At 40.4% G+C, this 21,981-nt stretch overlaps 3 protein-coding genes and 1 long non-coding RNA gene across 4 annotated transcripts; 2 read left to right on the forward strand and 2 right to left on the reverse strand.

Annotated features, from left to right (window-relative positions):
- The first annotated feature begins 1,080 nt into the window (after positions 1 to 1,080).
- On the forward strand, positions 1,081 to 2,355 carry LOC112191966. The gene is made up of 3 exons (XR_002933254.2): positions 1,081 to 1,387; positions 1,731 to 1,789; positions 1,963 to 2,355. It is a non-coding gene; the product is annotated as an uncharacterized LOC112191966 (long non-coding RNA).
- A 5,298-nt stretch (positions 2,356 to 7,653) lies between these two features.
- Positions 7,654 to 8,862, forward strand: LOC112194285 (F-box/kelch-repeat protein At3g23880). The gene has a single exon (XM_024334534.1). It carries the CDS (start codon positions 7,654 to 7,656, stop codon positions 8,860 to 8,862), a length of 1,209 nt encoding a protein of 402 aa, XP_024190302.1.
- Positions 8,863 to 11,326: 2,464 nt separating this feature from the next.
- Positions 11,327 to 12,422, reverse strand: LOC112194286. Its single transcript, XM_024334535.1, has 3 exons — positions 12,290 to 12,422; positions 11,696 to 11,808; positions 11,327 to 11,644 (listed from the first exon to the last, which is right to left on the reverse strand). The coding sequence occupies exons 1-3, from the start codon at positions 12,420 to 12,422 to the stop codon at positions 11,327 to 11,329; spliced, it is 564 nt and encodes a 187-aa protein (XP_024190303.1).
- A 7,564-nt stretch (positions 12,423 to 19,986) lies between these two features.
- Positions 19,987 to 21,681, reverse strand: LOC112194288. Its single transcript, XM_024334536.2, has 2 exons — positions 21,508 to 21,681; positions 19,987 to 20,808 (listed from the first exon to the last, which is right to left on the reverse strand). Exon 2 carries the CDS (start codon positions 20,770 to 20,772, stop codon positions 20,113 to 20,115), a length of 660 nt encoding a protein of 219 aa, XP_024190304.1. The 5' UTR covers positions 20,773 to 20,808; positions 21,508 to 21,681; the 3' UTR covers positions 19,987 to 20,112.
- Positions 21,682 to 21,981: the final 300 nt, after the last annotated feature.

Here is a 21,981-nt window from a genome sequence, read left to right on the forward strand (position 1 = left end):
ATCTGTATCAAATACTTATTATAACGGAAATCTGTCCGTCCGTAATTCACATAACAAACAAACTTAATGATCCCGAAATAAACTAATTTCGGATTTTCACACAGAAATCAGTGTGAATTGATCTGCACACAGATATCCGTGTAAAAGTATTTTATCATTTACACAGACATTTGTTACTATTGTTTATTCACACGGATTTCCGTCGATATTGTTATTGTATAAATCACTGCAGGGCTCAATTATGTTCTTTTCACACAGATATCTGTATCAAATACTTATTGTAACAGAAATCCGTCCCTCCATAATTCACATAACATAAAAAATTAATTATTTCGAAATAAACTAATTTATAATACATACAGAAATCAGTGTGAATTGATTTTCACACAGATATCCGTGTGAAAATGTTTTTGTTTTTACACAGATATCTGTGACTGTTGTTTATGCACATGGATTTCGGTTGATATTGTTATTGTATAAATTATTGTGGGCCCGATTATGCTCATTTCACACGGATTTCTGTTAGTATTTCTATTTCACATGGATTTCTGTGGCTTTTAACTACAGTAAATCCGTGTGTATTGTTATTTTGCTAGTAGTGAAAGGCTTCTAGAAATTCACCTCTGTGATTACGGAGAACCCCTCCTACACCACCATCATTAAGAGAACTGACAAATGAGCCACATTCAGTTTAACAAAGTCCCCTTCCAGAGGAGTCCAATTTTTCACCCACGCTGCAATCTTTAGTTCTTTACCCAGTCATTAGTTGGAGAATTCACTTGCAAGAATTCCTTTACCAGGCCATAGCAACAGATATCAAAACTGAGCTTGATTTTTCCACCACGACTAGAAAAGAGGCCTAAGGGGACACATATATGGGGACACTTGTTGTATGTGTGCCCATTGCATGATGAAAAGGGACATATATCCATATGTGTGCCCATTGCAAGAGCAAGGCACAGATCATGTGTCCCCATAAAGAAAATGTAAGAAGGAACCCATTAAAGTACAATATTTTATTATAAATAATTAATTTTTAAGTAAGAAGGTAATAGAAAAAAATCTTTATACTTGCAAATACGTATTTTCCATCTCACTATCTCTCTCCCATCATCAACAACCAGGGGAAATCCTTTCCCATCGCTACTGTAGCTTGATTTTCTCTCTCGGCTCTCTACAGAGAGAAAGTAGATCTCAAATCAATTCCTCCCCTCCCCCTTCTCCGAATTCCCGATCTAGATCATTCCGACCTCCCAATTGTTCATCTAGCTATGGGGTTTGCTATCTAGTTTCATTCTAATTTTTCAATTCTGGGTTTTGCAGCCTCAGATCTGAGATCTCCCTTTCTCCGTCGTCACTGTTCTTCATTTTTCCCCCAAAGTCCACAGTAAGTGACAAAACTTTGGTTTTCTTTGCGATTTGAGTGACATTTATGCTTTAGTTTCTGTATTTTACCCACCAATATTGGTGAACTAACAAAACCGTACTTGCAAATGTTGATTGAATCACTTTTCTCAGTTTATACTGTTTTATGTTTATGTTCCACTGGCTTTTTAACTTCATAGTATTCTCTGTATCTGGTTGCAGCAAGGAACATAAGAAACTACATGAGCAGTGTCATTCTTTTTCTTAATCTTGCCAATCAAATTGAATGAATACTTTTTATTTTTGAGATATGTTGTTTAATACGGCTAACGTGTGCTTGTGGTTTCTCTGTCTTACTTATTCAGGGGCTTGCTTGAGAGCTGGGGAATTTTCTTCTTGGAATACACAGTTATTACACTATCAGGTTTTCCCTCCTTCTCTATAAGAAAGCTTCGACTTTGTAGTGTGTAAGATATGATGCATATTTGTATATAGTTGAAGAAACAGAGAAACTTAAAGTAGTGCTAGTTTTAGATAACATGAGACTTGTTTTTGATCGATCTTTGATTTGGATGTCTTTGATTATTGATTTGTCAGCATACTTAAAGATCACAAGTTGGTAGATTTGGCCAAATGACATATGATGATCAGCTGACTTCTCCAATAATACCAAGTCTCCAAATGACATGATGATCAACTTTCGTAGAAGTAATTCCTCAAAAGTAAAGCTACAGATATTAATTAATGGAAGGAGGTAATTTTTCCCAGCAGCCTAGCTCGTAGAGGATACTACAGGACTGAAATTGTAAGCATGAAGCTTTAATTAGTCCAAGGTGAATGGGGCTTAGGCATGCCAAACATTTAAACTCCTCGTTGTTTAAAGGAGAAAATATATGTAAATGTGGATTTATTTTGCTGCAATTATGTCTCAATGTAATTATTCAATAATGCATTTGGTATGCAGAATTTTGCCATTCCGTGAGTATTGTTTCCATTCCTAAGCGGCTCCTTCTAATCTATGAATGTAAAAGAAAAAAAAAAAACAAAGGAATAATTAAAAGTAAATAAAGAAATAATTACATGCCTATTGGCACAGATTGGGAACTGTCCCCAAGCTTGTGGAGTATAAATGAACAATAACATATTTGAAGGGGAGTATGGTGGTTACACAATGGTGGGCCCCGGACTCAAGAATAGGGACACGTAAGTTATAAGTTATGTGTGCCACTTAGCAATAGGAACACCTAAGGCACAAATGTATTATTTGTCCCCTTTGATCATTAGGGACACATATACATATGTGTCCCTATAGGTAGCAATAGGCATACATAAGTTGTGTCCCCTTAGGCCTCTTTTCTAGTAGTGCACATTGTTCCACAGTTTTTCATTTATATTTTTCCACAAAATCCACGAAATCATCAGTAGTCTATCAAAACAACTAGCAGTAAGTGGTCGAGTCTAAAAAAGTAACCACTCCTTAGAGATGAAAGAAGGAGAAACAGGTACATGAACAAAGAAAGGAAGGGCAGCCAGAATGTCTCTCGCATGCTGACATTCACACAAAATAACGTGCCTAATGGTTTTATAGGGATGGTCGGATGGGATCAAAACTAGAAATGCAACTCACCCGTACGTAGAATCCTTAGTGGTTACTTTTGCTCTAGTTGGAAGAATAACTTGACCAGCTCTCGAAGAAAAAATTGAAACCTTACCTGGGACTTTGGCATTCCATAAAGCGCTCCATAAATCTGCAAAAGGATCCCCTCGTGAGGTGGAAGAAAGGGAACTCCATAACCAGATCACAAGCAACACTATGCCCACTCTTCACAGTAAATCAGCCCTTCTTTTCAAGCTTCCAAATGATACGGTCTTGAAGTCTTCTATCACTCAATGGAATGCAAGCAATCTTTTCCACAAAATGGAGAGGAAAAACAAATCATGTAACAGCTCCATTTTCCAACTAAACTAATGATTTGTTTAGTTTTTGTTGTTTCTCAATGAGAAAGAATAACTTCATTGATAAAAATGAGATTATGCAAATTAAAACAATTAGGATGACCATGAACAGGGTACCTAATGGGTATTAATGTATCATCCCCTAAATTGATCTCTACCCCGTCTCCACATCAATCTCCATTCTAATGTAATGGAGATTTCCCGTCCCCGTATGGTGTTCCACATCAATCTCCATTATGATTGTGTTGTAAATGTTTCGCTTCAATTAAATGAGAGATTTATGACCGTTTGATTCATGAAAAAAAGTTTTAGAAATTTTTTTTGTTAAGTTTTTGGCTCTACATGCCAAAAGAAAAAAGAAAAAAATAGAGAGGAATGGAGGTGTAGTGAGTGACTTAGAGGTATAATAAGTAATTTATTGTTTTGTGTGTGAATAATATAACTAAGGTTGTTTTAGAAATTAAAACAGAGGTCTAGTGAGAAATTTTATTTATTTATTAGAAGTAAAAAGGAGGTGTAAACTGTAAAAAGTATGAGAGGTTATGTGAGAAAATTTGGAGGGGTTCCAATAACAACTCTCTTAATCAATTTTCCTTCAAACACATCAAATTACAATAAAAGCATCATAAGATATTTATTCATGATTTGATGTTCAAATTTATTAATAGGGTTATGTTCAAAAGGTATCGGGAAGTTAGAGGTGGCCGGCGAGTTGGAAGAGAGCGGTTAGTCGTGACAATTATTTTTTGTCTTCTTATTCAGAATTTATTTAGGTCAAATAAGTCCTTCTCGTTTGAGATAGGGTTTGAGAGTCTTAGCTTTGTTGCTGAGCCATTTTTATGGAGTGACAAACTATATGCTATAATTTTAGTGCTGTCTTGTTATCAACGTGAATCGAATTACCCTTACACATGGTCTTCTAGTTTTGGGACACGGTGTTGAAGATGGTAATATGGTTTGTCGTAATGTTGGTTTTGTGGCTGGATCGTAAAATTCGAGGTTGTTTGACCATTTAGTAGCCGGGATAAAATGAAGATCATTGTGGTTAGAATTTTGGCCTCTTTATTGACTCATGATATTTGTAACTATCAATTATCTATTTGGGATATGGGTAGTTTCTCTTCTCCATTTGGAGTAGTTTTGAAGTTACATTGTCATTCCGTTGATTATAAATTTTTGGAAAAACAAAATCATAAATAGTTTCTGAACTATACATTTATCTTATCGATAGTACCTGAACTTTATTTTTTGTTACAACCACTACTAACTCTTCGAGTTCTTTTACAGACTTGAAGTGGTACCTAAAACCATATTAGTTCACTACTCCAGCCAAAAATGGCACGTGAGGCACACAAGTCTCATTTATTAGGCACACATTTGGTATTTGGGTTTATTAATTGTCTGATTTGAGATAAAATTTTTGAGTTTTTGCTTCATAGATCAAAGATTGAGAAGAATAAGATAGTGGCTTGGGTCATAATACAGTTACAACTAGTACAGATTATCATCTCTAACCTTTATAAATAAGGCACGTGTGTGACGTCCAGAACCCAAATTTACCAGTTTACTAGTCTTTCGGACAGTGAACGAGAGTTATTTTTATTTTCGGCTCCGTTTCGATTCGATTTTTTAGTCCTTGATTTCAACCCTCTAGACTTGAAATTGAGCTTGGCCACAGTTATGAAAGATGCTTAGAATGTTGAGTTGATGATGCTGGTAAAATTTGGTAGCCAGATATGGTGGTTGACCGGCGACTCGTGAAGGCGCGTTCGACCATTCCTGGTGAGTTGTTTTAATCTGTTGGATAGTACTTGTTGTTACGAATTTATAGATATGAGTTTGGTGGGAATCGGAAGAGATTTGGTATCGATCGGGATTTCAGAAGTTCAATAGTTTGGGTATTGATTTACGAGAATTCCACAATCAGATTTCTCTCAATTCTGCCCTAAAAACTTTGAATGAAAGAAGTGGTGTAAATGATGAAGTTTTGGTTAAATCAGAGAAGAAATAGAAATGTTGATTTATGAGGATTTGATGTGGGAATCGTACCTAATTTCCGGATTGTTATTCACGAATTATAATTGTATACAGGGCGACGTGCTGAGCTACTGCTCGACATAGGAAATCGGTAGCGTGGTCGCCTAAATAGTACTGTGAGTGGACATTTATTTTAAATTAATTGTGCATGCAGTATATTATTATTTTCCGATTGAGGTTTAATTTATTATTTGAATTATTGAGTTTTATGACTTTATGAGCTTGATTTCTTGAGATTTATTATGTTGTATGAGTTACGGGATTATTAGTGGATTTCCTTCTCAAGGGCTTTCAATAGATTTTCAAGCTATTTATTTATGAGTTATTGAGTTGGGAAATGATTTTCGGGAAGTGATTGATTAAGAAAATATTGTGAGAATTATTGATTTCTAATATCAATTTATATATATGGTGATATACGAGTACGAATGATTTAGCAAATATTTGAGCATGATCGAATTATCGAGATTTTTTGAGTTTTGAGCTCCGCACTTATCAGCTTTGAAGTTAGATTGAGATTTCTTTCCGAAAGCATTTATTGATTTATCGAGGATTTATGCTTTCGAGGATTTATTGAGATATTGTGCCTTGAGTTATCGGGATATTCTTAAGTTATGCTTTCGGTGAATTATTGATGATTTATTGAAGTAATATCGAGTTTCTTTCCGGAAGCAATTATTTGAAAGAGGTTGATTCCAGTTTATTGAGGAGGTAAATAAGTTAGCACATGCATGCATTACCTGGTCGGCAGTCCGCTCCAGGTAGGTCTGGTCGGCAGTCCCCTCCAAAATATTTCGGTTGGCAATTCCCTCCGATGCTTCATCTAGTCGGCAGTCTCCTCCAGATGACATGAGGTAGTTAGTCGGCAGTCCCCTCTAGCTAACTACCTATGGTTAGTCGGCAGTCCCCTCTAACCATCACCTCCTCGTTAAGTCGGCAGTCCCCTTCGATGCGTCACTGGTCGACAGTCCCCTCCAGGTGGCATGAGATGACTAATCGGCAGTCCCCTTTAGTCATCGTCTTTTTTGGAGATATGATTTGAGATTTTAAAGAGATTTCAAGATGTTCGACATTACATAATTGAGATTTCAATAAAGATGATGATTAAGAGTGTTTCTAAGATTTTTTTACTGCATGCGAGGTTTTAGCGAAAAACTTGGGAAATCATTAAGTTTCACTTGTTCATTCGAAATTACTTATTTTTCGTCCACTCACTCTAACGATTTTCAAATTTTTTTCCCCTGGGCCTTTCGGTTTCAAATGCCTAGTTTGCAGGCCAATTTAGCTTGAGGTCGAGCGTACATGGGGTTGAGGCATAGCTGTCATAGCTTCCGCATTATAAAAGTATCGGTCCTTTATCTTGTATTCTATCTTCTTGTACGCCTGTGCATTAGATTGCTCTGATAACCCATGAGATTAATATTCTTAAGTTCAGAATTGTTTTGTGAAGTGGTAGATGTTGTGATTTAGGGAACATGGTGGCTCCAGAAGATTAAGGGTGGATTATTTTAGAAGTGTAAATGTCTTTCTACAGGTTTTGGGTAGTCCACTTTTAGAAAGAGTTCCGCCAAATTTTTGATAGAATTTCTTCTAAAGTGGGCCCCGCAGGGCCACTTTGGATTTCAAGGTGAAATCCGGGGCGAGTCCTGTCAACGTACTCCTCACTTATCATTTTTGACTAGATTTGTGCCGAATGTGACCTTAGGTACCACTTGAAAGGAACTCAAAGAGTTCATGTACTTGTTGTGACAAAAAAAAAAAGTTCAGGTACTATACATCGTTAAGATAGGGGTATATTTTAAGTACTATTTCTGATTTTCACCTTAAATTTTTGGATTATTGAATAGAATATTTTTCTTCTAAAATAAATTCTATGAGTTTATTTAAATATTAAAAACTATAAGTAAATACAATATATAACTGTATTTAAAAATATTAACTAGTATTGGGTGGGGATGAGAATGAGAGTGAAGATCACAATATCATCTCTGTATCATCCACGATTTGACAAATGGAATGAGGATCCTTTGTCCCTGTTACTCAATGTGCCTCAAATCTTTTTCATTAAAATCCTAATGAAATAAGAATTTCTATTGTAATACTTTATATACTCACCTAGAAATAAAGATTTCGATTCTAATTCTAATATTATGTACATGTGTCGGCCCAAGCCCGACCCTGCCCGACCACTTTGTATACAGTGAAGGCTAGGGCTGCTGATCACATAGAGACGCTGGCAGTAGCAGGACATTGGCCAAAAAAAAAAAAAAAACTAGGGCTTACCCAGCGAACTCTATGGCAAGGAAAGATGAACTCGAGAAGCGGCGGCAGCGGAACCAACTGGTTCCCTCGGCTTGCGGTGGCTGTGTGCTTAAACGTCCTCCTTTTGACGACGAGTACTACTACCAGTCGCTAGATACTGGTTCCCTCAAAAACGATATTATCATTGAGATACTGAAAAGGCTACCAGCCAAGTCTTTATTGCGATTTCGTGCTGTATGCAAGTCATGGTGTGCTTTCATCTCTAATTCTTCTCATTTTAGTAGGAAGCATCTAAGTCACGCAGTCACCGATAGCAGCAGCTTCCGGGTCCTTTATTCATTGATGCCTCCCCTCTCCGTAGACTGCGAAGCTTTATTGAAGAAAGATGGTCCTGTTCAAGGCAGAAAGCTTAAACTACCCAACCGTTACAAACAGCACCGGCGAACGACTGGCAGTTTAAAACGTGAGGTTGCGAATATTGTTGTGGGTTCTTGCAATGGCTTGATATGTCTTCTATTAAAATGGGGCTACGTTGTCTTATGGAACCCTTGTACTAGAAAAGTCAACAAATTACCAAAGCAAACTCATGTTAAGACACATCAAACGTTTTACGGTTTCGGCTACGATTCCTGCACTGAAAGGTACAAGATCATTCTGGGGGACATGCCCTCGATGCCTAAAACATTAGCCCATACGGCAATTTTTACAACATCATGGAGGAATTTTGATGACGTTCAAATTCATAACGAAATATATGGTCGTGGATGCTTACTAAACGGAGCTCTACATTGGATAGAGAGTGCCCAATGGGATGCCATCGAGGATGACCATAGTGGCCCATCAAGATTGAGTATCATCTCTTTTGATTTGGCAGAGGAGAAATTTCAGAAGCTGGTGTCGTTACCCTCTCTTGTAACTCAAGATACGAGCGCAAAAGTTTGGACTTCTAGAGATTCTATCTTTGTATGCTTTTGGAATGGTACAGTCCGTACAGAGACAAAATTGACAATATGGGAGATGAAGGAATATGGGATTGAGGATTCCTGGACCAATGTTGGGCATATTTCATTCAACAGTCATCCCGAGTGTTATTGGCCGCTGAAATTTTTTGAGGATGGTAACTTTTTGATGACTATATGCGGGGGCTTGCTAGTATATGATCCGGAGAAGAAGACAATCAGATCTAACAGTGATTTGCCCATCTTGTACATGGAGACTTTAGTTTCACCATTCACCAGCTGATCGAAAGTGAGATAGTACAGCTAACTAGCTACAAGTTTGTGGGTCTTTCATTGTAATTTTGTTAATTCTCTCTGAAATAGTACAAGGTTTACTCATTCTCAAGTTATGTTCATATGTAGTAATAAAACTATCAGAGTTCTGTAGCATATTAATTTTTCTGAATGATCATGTATATTTAGTAGTTTGAATTATTAAAAGTATCTGTTGCGCATTCATCTAGATCACATACAAAATAGGAAGTTGGGATTTTTATTACGGACATTTGATATAATATTATGAAAGACAGATTCTATCCAGAGCAGAGCTCCGCTTTGAAAATTAACGTGTGAAGTTCGAGTTTTAGGTCACTTTTCGGTCGCATATCCACATCTCGACCATTCATTTTTTAGGTACTAGTGTATAGATTGTCTCTGCAAATTATCAGCCAAAACGATGATCGTTAAGGCATTGATAACTACTTTAAAGCTTGTACGGTTTAAGTTGACAGATTCAGTCCGTCCATTGGTTTAAGCGAGTTAGATACCTTAATGATCATCAATTTGGCTGAAAATTTGCAAAGATTATCTATACAGTAGTACCTAAAAACTGAACGGTTGAGATGTGGATATGCGACCAAAAAGTGACCGAAAACTCGAATTTCACACGTTAATCTCAAAGCGGAGCTCCGCTCTGGAAAAATCTGTTATGAAAGATATCTGAAGATAGATACATGTGAAGTTGGGTAAGATACTAGATATTAAGAGAGATATTAGGGATGACAAAAATCCCCAGCGGGACGGAGCTCCATTGGATACCCGCCCCTAATAGGGGGAGAATTCGGGGACAAATGGGGAATGGGGATGGGGATCCCCAATCCGCGCTATCTAAGATTGGGGATGGGGTGGGGATGGTATTGTGATCCCTATCCCCAAACCCGCCCCAATATATTATATTATATTTTATTTTTATAATATAAATAATAAATATATACATTTACTACTTTACTTTAATGGTGTTTTGACTTTTGTACTCACTAAATTATGATTTATGAATTTAATCATGTTTTAAATTTATTTGTTGTAGATTTTGATTTAAAAAAAAGGCAATATGAGAAAAAAATATTTTATTTATTAAATTCTTGTTGGGGATTTGGGGTGGGTTTGGAGGCTTAGTCCCCAGTGGGGATGGGGACGGGAAATCCTCAATATATTTTTATTGGGGATTGGGGCGGGGATGGGGGTAGAGAATGACCCCGGGGATGGGGATCGTATTGTGATCCCCATCCTCAACCCGCCCCATTGCCATCCTTAAGAGATATATACATTAACTTTTTCAATTACAACTCCCATCGAATCAGGCGTAATGCATGCTTAAGCTTGCCAGGTTTGTTAAGTTTTTGAGACAGAACTTTCCTTCAAATCCTATAATGGGACTAAAACTTCTTTCCACTCCTAAAGTGCTAAGCTGCATCGTTTTTAAGTGGTTTAAAACCACAAGACAATTTTTGTCTGAAAAAGTTTATGCGCTCCAAAATTCCCCCTTCCGCATCTAGTTTCCTTTCTTCTTTCAGATTCTATTCTTTGTTGGAGTTTTGCTACTTTCAATGTTTCTCCTCTGTTGCCTTCAGCCACTTTTTGTATAGTAAGCTGGGTTTGCCCGCTAGCGTACTTGGGTCAGAATTTGTTGGTGCAACATTGGATTGCTTACCCTTTGGGCGGCTGTCCTTTTGATCCATTTGTGGATTTGTTTCTTTGTCTTCTTGCTATGGATTTTATGGTTCTTCCTTTGGCTGTGGAAGATTTCTCCGATGCGGAGATGATTGAGGTTTACTACTCCCTCTTGTGTGTCTGGACTTGGGATCTTTGGGCGCTCTCTATTGGGATTATCGTCGTCTCCTCCCAAGCTCTCCAAATCTGGTTAGATATATATTGTTCATGCAAAGTGGTGCAAATTTTGTCCGTGCTGGTGCTATCCTTGTGGCAGCGTCCGTTGCTTGGCTAGATTGGGGTTTTGTTGCATTGGCCTCGCCTGGTTTGAGTAATTATTGTCGTTGTTGTTATTTCCTTGTTTATATTGTTGCAGTGCCTGGGTTTGGTCCATTAATTAACCATCCTCTTCTGTTGCTTTGTTCTATTTTGTTTCTGTATGTTTGCTGTTCCAACCCAATTATTGGGTTCTCTAACTTTTCTTCATTTCAATGTTAGCTGTTTGCTGTATATGGCAAAAAAGAAAAACAACAATAGTAAATTCAAGAGAAAAATTCAGTCACCGTCCCCAAACTATGCTGCCAAGGCCAATTTGATACCCGAACTCTCAAAAGTATCAATGTGATACCCAAACACGTATTTTGGCATCAACGTGATACTTCCGTAAAAAATCTCTAACCGCTCCGTTTGTCTGCTGACGTAGCAAGCACGTGGGTCCCAAAAAAAGGTTAAATGACCAATTTACCCTTTTCTTTTGTTAATTAATTTTTTTTTCATTATTACTGCCGAAGCCGGCGACCCCGATCGATCCAGTTTTCTATTTTCCAGACTTTCAATAACATTTGCTCGGCCTCATTCATATAGGTACCACACTTCTCCTCTTCTTGTCCACGAATCCTTACCAACTCCAGCTCTGCAGCAGTAGAACATCTCACAAGAACTTGACTACTCTCTGCAACTACAAGTGGCTTCAGAAACTTAATCGGAGACTCGTTGGAAATCCTAAAGCTATAAAGCATGTTCCACGAGTCATTGTCTCCATACCTTTCCATGACCCAAAAATCAACAGAACCAGAAGCAACAAGACTTCCATAACGCTATAGACACAGACACCCTTCACTACAAAAAACCGCAACACTGAAATTCACACTGTCATCTCCTTCAACCTTAGGAAACGGAAGCCGCAGTCTCCGAAACTCCTCCATCTCCAAATCAAAGACAACAATAGGATCCTCCTCGTCATCAAACTTGAGATTGTAGTCTTCAATTACCCAATGCAACTTCTCGTTTACAATAACGCCTTGACACCTCAATCACCCAATCCGGACGTCAACACACTCCAATCCGGCGAGCACCAATCTCAGATTGCAAAAAGAAAAAAATAACAACAACGACAACACCAACTCCTCAAATCCCCCAGCGTAGCATCAGCGCAGAACAACACCTCTTGCCCAGCGTTCGTCAACATCATTGTCGACGGGGATGCTCGGACTTTATCTGGATTCACTTCTTTCCAGCGACCTAGCATTTTGTTTCTCCCCTTGCTTAATTACCTTTCACATCGAGCAATACATAATTGTGGCTGCAAATCTATGCTCGAACTTGAACACGTTCTTTCGCCGGTCTTCTTTTTGGGAGAAATTACATCGTTCACCGGAAGTTGGAGCCCATTGCAGGAGTCCAATAGCAAGACGTCGCAGTCCGGTCGGGTTAAAGGGGAGGCGAACTTTACGGCGAAGTACGGTCTCCGAAGGAAGACCATAAGCTGCCATCCAAGCCTGGCCCGTCCCCACCACTGCCATCGCTGCCGGACCGCCAAGTGTTATGCCCCGCTGTTATCTCCAGACCACCGTCGAACCGCCATCGCAGCGCCATGGGTAAGCGTTACATCTGCCAAACAACACCCTTCCCAGATCGAATGCAAGGAACCCCACCTAGATCGGTTTCGATGGAGATTGAAAGGAGGAGTGTGCGGGTTACGGTTTGGTTCATATGGGCCGATTTGAAGTGAGATTGAGCGAATTTAGAGGTCATCTCGTCGGAGGATGAAGTCTGACATTGAATTGCCTCCCTCTCTCTCTCAGGTGATTTGGGGAAAATGGGAGTCGAGGATCGTCCGAGCGTGTAGTGCAGATCCAGTTTTTTTTTATTTTTTTTTAATTAGTTAGTAGTGAAAGACCATTCTACCCTTGATAAAAATATCAAATGGGACCCACGTGTTTGCCACGTCAGCAGACAAACGGAGCCGTTAGAGATTTTTGACGGAAGTATCACGTTGATGCCAAAATACGTGTTTGGGTATCACATTGATACTTTTTAGAGTTTGGGTATCAAATTGGCCTTGGCAGCATAGTTTGGGGACGGTGACTGAATTTTTCTCTAAATTCAATCAGTGATTAAAATGAGTTTTAAGTCCATACCCATCAGAAACTCTAGTCCATCACTCATAAATAATTGTCTTAAGGTTGTCATTGTGGCGTGAATACATCATGACATCATCACTGCTTCCTTGAGTTCTTTCTAGTTTTCTCTTATTGAGAAATTATTGAGCTAAAATTCATGTGCGATTCTTCATCACCTATTTTTATTTATTTTTTGAAGAATTATCTAATGCCCAAACTTTCTTAGCCTGTTTGTTGGTAGTTTGTGTACAAGTCCCTGATCTGATAGCAACAAAGGTAAGGAGATACCCTGCCCACTAGATTATAACTAGCTAGTAGATGAGTTGAGATTTATGTGTTTTTTTAAAATTTTTTTTAGTGGTTTTGGTTTATTTACCCATTTTGAGAAATTTACTTCGTTAACATATCGCAAATGATATATGATGATTTAGGTACGGCAAATAATATGACAAATTAAGCGAATGATATATAACTTTTCCAAAGATTTTGATATCAAGAGTTTCAACGTAAGTCATACCACAATCTTCTATTGGGACTGAAACAAGTCTAGTTTTAAATAGAGAAAAATTCAGTCACTGTCCCCAAACTATGCTGCCAAGGCCAATTTAATACCTGAACTCTCAAAGTATCAATGTGATACCCAAACACGTATTTTGGCATCAACGTGATACTTCCGTCAAAAATCTCTAACGGCTCCGTTTGTCTGCTGACGTGGCAAGCACGTGGGTCCCAAAAAAAGGTTAAATGACAAATTTACTCTTTTCTTTTGTTAATTAATTTTTTTTTTCATTATTACTGCCAAAGCCGGCGACCCCGATCATTCCAGTTTTCTATTTTCCAGACTTTCAATAACATTTGCTCAGCCTCATTCATATAGGTACCACGCTTCTCCTCTTCTTGTTCATGAATCCTTACCAACTCCAGCTCTGCAGTAGAACATCTCACAACAACTTGACTACTCCCTGCAACTACAAGTGGCTTCAGAAACTTAATCGGAGACTCGTTGGAAATCCTAAAGCTATAAAGCATGTTCCACGAGTCATTGTCTCCATACCTTTCCATGACCCAAAAATCAACAGAACCAGAAGCAACAAGACTTCCATAACGCTATAGACACAGACACCCTTCACTACAAAAAACCGCAACACTGAAATTCACACTGTCATCTCCTTCAACCTTAGGAAACGGAAGCCGCAGTCTCCGAAACTCCTCCATCTCCAAATCAAAGACAACAATAGGATCCTCCTCGTCATCTGTACATACCTCCAATAATATGGAGTATTTACTACATCACCAAGCATAAGTAACACCTACTTTGGGACATCCACAAGGCATGGCAAGGCCCAACCGAGACATGCATCGTGTAGCCCTATGTTCAGGCTACGCGGCGGTATCCGGAAGTCGCAAATCCGCCACCGGGAAGCCACCTTTCCGCCCTTGCCAAGATGCCCCCATAACATAGCTTTCTACATGTTAAATAGACTAGAATAGTAACTTTGCTTGTCCCACATCGAAGAACAAGTAAATGAGAAGCATTCCTTCATCTATAAAAGGAATGCCTCCTCCCACAACTCAAGACATTCATTACAACACACTTTGTGATCATGTTAGGCCGCAAGGCTCAACACACATAGTTAAACATTCAAGTGGACGTAGTCTCCCGCTCATGCGGAGGCGAACCACTATACTTCGCTTGTGTCGTTCTCTCTCTCTCTCTCTCTTTACTTATCGTTAATTAGATCCCCACGGATCCAAGCATTAACATTGGCGCCGTCTGTGGGAAGCCAACACAATGGCTTCGTCACGTACCATGAACTTCGGTAAACATCAAGTTAGAGCTTGGTCAACGCCCGGCGGAGTCGGTCAACACCCGGCGGAGTCGGTCAACGCCCAGCGGAGCAGGTCAACGCACATCAAGGCTTGGTCAACGCTGACCATATTGGTCAACGCCCAACTCAACTCAAAAAAAAAAAAAAAAAAAAAAAAAAAAAAAAAAAGAGTGGCGGCAAATTTGCTCTGGACACCCAGAAAGCTTTTCTGGGCACCCATCCAGTTCTTAAATTTCCCGCCAGACAATTGCTCCGCCAGCTCTCCTTCTTCGCTGCATCCTCTGCTCCGCCAGTCAAGCACCCAGCCCCTGCAGCTCCGCTAGCTTACCCCTGCTAGTCTCCCTCTGCAGCTCTGCATATCTGCATATCACCGCCGGACATGGCTTCTTCCGCCCAATTCACCACCGGCAAGGCTCCACCGCCACACTTCTTCAGCGGCCCTTCTCCCTGGCAGCTACTTCCTGGCCAAACCACCTCCGCCAGCTCCAGGCTCCGCCGCGCTCGGATCCTCCGCCGAGATCGGATCCTTCGCCAGCTCCGAGTTCCGCCGAACTCCGTCAGCGACAGAGCCCATTCCCCGCTGCACTCAGGCCTGCTGCGAATACCCGCTGAGCTCCGGGTTCCGCCCACCTCGACGTTCCGCCCACCTGCGCTACCTCCGCTGGCAACACCTCAAGTCCGGCGACGCTCCGCGGCGACTCCGGTCATGGTAGCATCACCTTCACCCTTCTACATCCAGCAGCGCCGCCGAACCTTGAGCTTGCAGTTCCACCTCCACCAATCTTCATAAGCGGAACACCACCGCTAGCCATGCCCAGCGGTCAGCAACCAGCAACCTCCGCTCCGCCAACCGGCAGTCACCGCTAGGCAACCTCCATTGCACGACCCAATCATCAGCGGCAAAGTTTTCTCCGCCAGCCCCCTCCAGCGGCTAAACCTCCGCCGAGCTTCATGTGGGGACCAAACACCGCCAGACTGCTCCGAGGACAACCTGCTAGCCAGCTCCGCCAGTCACCAAGGCTCCGCTCCGCCGAGCACAACCGCTAAGCAAAAGCTTCGCTCCGCCGAACTTAACCGCTGAACTGTACACCGCTGGCTAGGAGCTCTCCGCCCACCTCCGGCCACCACCGCCCAACATCCTCCTCGGAGCCACCACCGCCCAACGGAAAATAAACCGCCTGAGATCCTCCGCTGAACTCCATTATTACCGCTGAGTTCCAAAACACTGCCGGCCACCGCCGACGAAACCTCTGCTGCTTGGAGAGCCGCTGACGAGAACTCCATTGCCCGGAGCTCTCACCTCACTCACCGCCCACTCTTCGGCGATCACTGCACTTCCATTTGATCAAAATGGAGCTTGTGGTCCTCTCAGTTGCATCTCCCGCCCAAAGATAAGTCTCTTTGACATGGACTGATTTCTTATGCATTTATAAACGTAAATCATTGCAAGCTGCACGTGGCCATATGTTGACTATTATCATATACCTTGAGTACTTAAACATGCGTGCACCCCCACAAGCATGCAGCTCACCTAGACATGCATACGTACATAGCTTACACATATGTTTGGTGCATGTCCGCTAGCCACGTTATTTGTTTAAGTACATGCAGCCACATATATGTTTAATTACTTGCACATGGCTTACACGTGTAATTTCTTGCTGCCTTATGGTGTCTATAGCCACATCTACTTCTCATACATATAACTTCATGAATTCTACAATCTCAAGTACATAGTCCATAATATATGTCTGTACCCCCACCGCCCAAGTATGGGACACATCAATTTGTCAACGAACAAGCATGCAAATCTGAACTTATACCATCAAAATTATTATGCAGCTTTAAATACGTTTGTGAGGTGTCATTGAAATCTCATGCTTATTACTATACATTTTGGGTGTGGATACGAGTACACCGCTGCATATTATGCATGTCAAATGGTCGTCACACTTGTGCCATATGATTACTACATTTGCATATAAATGATCCATTTTCACCCTCACCACCATACTTCAACGGTCATCGGACATAGTGAGAGTTTGTATATTTCCAGCAAATTCAACATTCAAGATAGATATGTATATATGCAAGTTATTTTCAACCACTACATTTGCTTTTACACTTTGATTACTGTTTTATCAAAGTACATATGCAAATTATTGATGTTGATTTTACAAATCTACATACTAATCATCTATTTTGTGGCAAGGAAATTCAACTATTTCTATTGAGCATTCAACCTCAACTACGAGTTGACATACATTATCGGAGTACTTTATCCGCCACAAGCAATGAACCTCAAATCGGCATAAGATAAGTGCCTTCCTCTTATCTTTACGCTCTTGCAATTTGAGCTACCGCCGATGCCATGACTATACATGTCTCTATAAACATTAAGCATGCCTACAACATGTTATTAGCAACTTTACTACAAGTACATGCTACACACATACATGCTTAAATTCAATTACTTGTGACATGCATCTAGAAGCTTGTGACACTTATGACTTAATTAAACATGCTCGGATAAACGACTTGTTCGGGTTTCGACTCGCTTGGGTATCGAGTATGGCCACGACTTGCGCTTGGGCCACGCCTCGCATGCTCGCACAACGCCTACACACTCAACTACACCCAACTTGCTCGAACAACCCAACTTGCTCGATCATGTCCAACATGCTTTACTTAAGCCCCAAGTTCACAAACGCTTCATACGATGTCACCGGGACTACTCCCACAATTTTATATGGACACCCATTGCACTTGCCACTATCTATTGTGCGTGTTATATGGCCATAAGATCCACATATACAACTACCAATATTTTACATGTTCATACACATTAATGGAATATTGAATTCTTCTACCATTTGTTGTTCCCTTCAAATCGAATTCTTTTTCGCATTCCATTAATACGGACGGTAACCAATACAACAAGCATTCTACATATGCGTGTTTTTTGTCTCATTGTGCAGGATTAAACGAGTCCCTTCTTGCTTACGGAGCTCGGGGACTTGTAGGGGCTCCGTACCGCCCGGTTACTTATGCTTAATGACTTCATGATTTGAACTCCCCAACCAAGAAGCTACTCTTACTCGGGGACTTCGGGGACTTGTACATACCTCCAATAATATGGAGTATTTACTACATCACCAAGCATAAGTAACACCTACTTTGGGACATCCACAAGGCATGGCAAGGCCCAACCGAGACATGCATCGTGTAGCCCTATGTTCAGGCTACGCGGCGGTATCCGGAAGTCGCAAATCCGCCACCGGGAAGCCACCTTTCCGCCCTTGCCAAGATGCCCCCATAACATAGCTTTCTACATGTTAAATAGACTAGAATAGTAACTTTGCTTGTCCCACATCGAAGAACAAGTAAATGAGAAGCATTCCTTCATCTATAAAAGGAATGCCTCCTCCCACAACTCAAGACATTCATTACAACACACTTTGTGATCATGTTAGGCCGCAAGGCTCAACACACATAGTTAAACATTCAAGTGGACGTAGTCTCCCGCTCATGCGGAGGCGAACCACTATACTTCGCTTGTGTCGTTCTCTCTCTCTCTCTCTCTTTACTTATCGTTAATTAGATCCCCACGGATCCAAGCATTAACATCATCAAACTTGAGATTGTAGTCTTCAATTACCCAATGCAACTTCTCGTTTACAATAACGCCTTGACACCTCAATCACCCAATCCGGACGTCAACACACTCCAATCCGGCGAGCACCAATCTCAGATTGCAAAAAGAAAAAAATAACAACAACGACAACACCAACTCCTCAAATCCCCCAGCGTAGCATCAGCGCAGAACAACACCTCTTGCCCAGCGTTCGTCAACATCATTGTCGACGGGGATGCTCGGACTTTATCTGGATTCACTTCTTTCCAGCGACCTAGCATTTTGTTTCTCCCCTTGCTTAATTACCTTTCACATCGAGCAATACATAATTGTGGCTGCAAATCTATGCTCGAACTTGAACACGTTCTTTCGCTGGTCTTCTTTTTGGGAGAAACATCGTTCACTGGAAGTTGGAGCCCAATAGCACGACGTCGCAGTCCAGTCGGGTTAAAGGGGAGGCGAGCTTTACGGCGAAGTACGGTCTTCGAAGGAAGACCATAAGCTGCCATCCAAGCCTGGCCCGTCCCCACCACTGCCATCTCCGCAGGACCGCGAAGTGTTCTGCCCCGCCGGTATCTCTAGACCGCCGTCGAACCACCATCGCCGCACCATGGGTAAGTGTTACATCTGCCAAACAACACCCTTCCTAGATCGAATTGAAGGAACCCCACCTAGATCGGTTTCAATGGAGATTGAAAAGAGGAGTGTGCGGGTTACGGTTTGGTTCATATGGGCCGATTCGAAGTGGGATTGAGCGAATTTAGAGGTCATCTCGTCGGAGGATGAAGTCTGACATTGAATTGCCTCCCTCTCTCTCTCAGGTGATTTGGGGAAAATGGGAGTCGAGGATCGTCTGAGCGTGTAGTGCAGATCCAGTTTTTTTTTTTTTCAATTTTTTTTTTAATTAGTTAGTAGTGAAAGACCATCCTACCCTTGATAAAAATATCACATGGGACCCACGTACTTGCCACATCAGCAGACAAACGGAGCCGTTAGAGATTTTTGACGGAAGTATCACATTGATGCCAGGGTATCACATTGATACTTTTGACAGTTCAGGTATCAAATTTGCCTTGGCAGCATAGTTTGGGGACGATGACTGAATTTTTCTCTTTTAAATATATCAGTCTGTATCGAACAACATAAAGTTGAGAACAACAGTTTCCACTTTTGTTTATTGTTTCTTGAATTTCTTTACTTAAAAAGACCATGAAAAATTATAAATTGAATCCATAATTTAGGAAGAGATATGACCTAGTAAGGTTTTCTGGTGAAAGCATGCGAGGCTATAAGTGGGGTGGACGTTACAGGGCTTCTCCCGGTAAATAGGAGGTATCTGGTTCGAACCCCAACTTGTGAAAAACATCCCTTGGAGATGTGTCATACCCAAGTGTTTTTGTATTTTTTTGGTTATATCAAATGATGGTTAAGGAAGAGAAATGACCCTTGGTTGTTTCCAAATTACTTTATTTTTCATATACTACGGAGTTAAGACAAAAGTTGAGAAAATATGCGGTTGAGTTGCAGCAGCATCATGGAGCCACAAGTTCAAATTTCACCGGCATATATAGCTGATCTACTCAGAAGAAAAATATAAATACTCCATTCAGGTCAGGATCGATGCCTTCCGAAACTTCCAACATAATATTTGATAGTATATCAAGGTTCAAATTATAAACATGTACAACAACAATCCTGGATCAATTAGGCAATGGAACAGAGCACTTCCTTCCCCCAAATATCTTTCCCTCACCTTTGGCAGCGACAAACTCAACCTTCAAATTTGTACAATTTGGATTTAAACTCACTTGTGTTCCCATTCCCAATAGCTCCCTCATGCTATACGAAGCATCTATATGCATCTTCATACTGAAATTCAAGTAACCACTCTTTCGATCTTCACTTAACTCCTTCAGCACACGATCCTCGATAAATGGCTGGTCCCCTCCACAGCCTGTGGAATCAAATTTGATCTGCACTGTCTTCTGTTTTCTCGGAGGAATATGCATTGCATCCACTAAAGCACATGACAGAGCGTCTTCACCTTCTTTGTAATACACAAAACTCTCAAAAGGGTAGAGGGTAACAGTTAGGCCATTATTTTGGTTCCCAAATGTCATTTTGGCATCCCAACCGGCAGATAACGATGAATTGGAAACCTCAAAATTTGATAAACAAAATGCATCCAAACGAAGCACAAGGGGTTGTGTCTGAGGACCGGACTTTGAATCCACATAACTGCCTATGAACCAAAGAGTAAATCCAATGGCAGTCGCAAGAGTCACTACTATCACAACAAGCAAGATGCATCCACGAACTTTGTTGAGTATTGGGGAATCTTTGCACCACGAAGTAGCCATAAATAAATCTCGCTGAAGGAACAGAACGCAAGAATTCTGAAAGACAAATAGAAATTTTAGTTATTACAATTGAGTTCTTTCTCTTTATGCACTTCTCATAGACTAATTTTTTGCAAGAAACGCAAAAGAAATGGAGATTAGAGGGGCGGAACCAGAATTTTATGGCCCGGGGGGGGGGGGGGGGGGGGGTGTGGGTGGGTGGTGTGTCGGAATTAAAACTTTTGTTCAATAACAATTTTTTTTTTCTCTCAAGAGCAAACATAAAAATGTGGCATAAGAAACTAGCCGTAAAAGAAAAAGTAAATACTATGAAGCTCATTAAGGAATGCTAAACGGAGAAAGAGGGAAAAAAAGACCATTTCAAATATGATTTTTGATAAGATAACGCAAAAGGAAACAATTAAAAACCCTAAAAATTATCAAACAACAAAATTTGAACGAAGTCATTGCTTATATTACCCCGGGGGGCATTAATAAAATTGAGGATAAATAGGGTATCATTAATAAAATTGAGGATAAATAGGGTATAATTAATGAAAATTATAAGCTAATTGAGATTTTTAGGAAATGGTGGGGGTCCGGACCTGAACGTAATTCCGCCCGTCATGGCATATATAGTTCTTGTATTAAACACGTCAACAAAGACTTGGAATTCACAATTATATATCACGTACTAGATTTCTTTCACTCCAGAGAACTTCAAAACCCAATTCAAAAGAGAGAGTGATCATATACCTTCTGAAGGGAAATTTTCTTGGTTAGCGATTGATCTATCCTGGTGGGGATGTTTAAAAGTACGTAGTTGGTGAGTCCAGAAATTGCTACCGATCGATGGTATTAAATTTGTTCTTGTCTTGCAGAAAGATTGAGATGGCAAGAGAGAAGAAACAAGTGAGGAAGAGGAAGCGGTTAAAAGCAAGTATTTGTACGAAACGCAGTACAATCAATTGTTTGGGAAGATATATATGCAAGGCGGTTAGAGACGTTGATTGGGGCCAACCGCAGCGATGTTTCGAGTTCCTTAATTGTGCTTCAATTTTTTATTTTTTTTAATTGTATATGGTATATTATTTGGTTTCTAAATTTCGTACTCCAGACTTTGGTATAAATTTTTCTTAAAAAAGAAAAAAATGACAATGATAAAAGATGTCATTTTAAAGTGTCTTATGATAATTTAGACACCACAAATGTCTCCATGATAATTAAGGT

The sequence above is a fragment of the Rosa chinensis genome, chromosome 3, assembly GCF_002994745.2.
Source record: "Rosa chinensis cultivar Old Blush chromosome 3, RchiOBHm-V2, whole genome shotgun sequence".
In the NCBI taxonomy this organism is placed as follows: Eukaryota; Viridiplantae; Streptophyta; class Magnoliopsida; order Rosales; family Rosaceae; genus Rosa; species Rosa chinensis.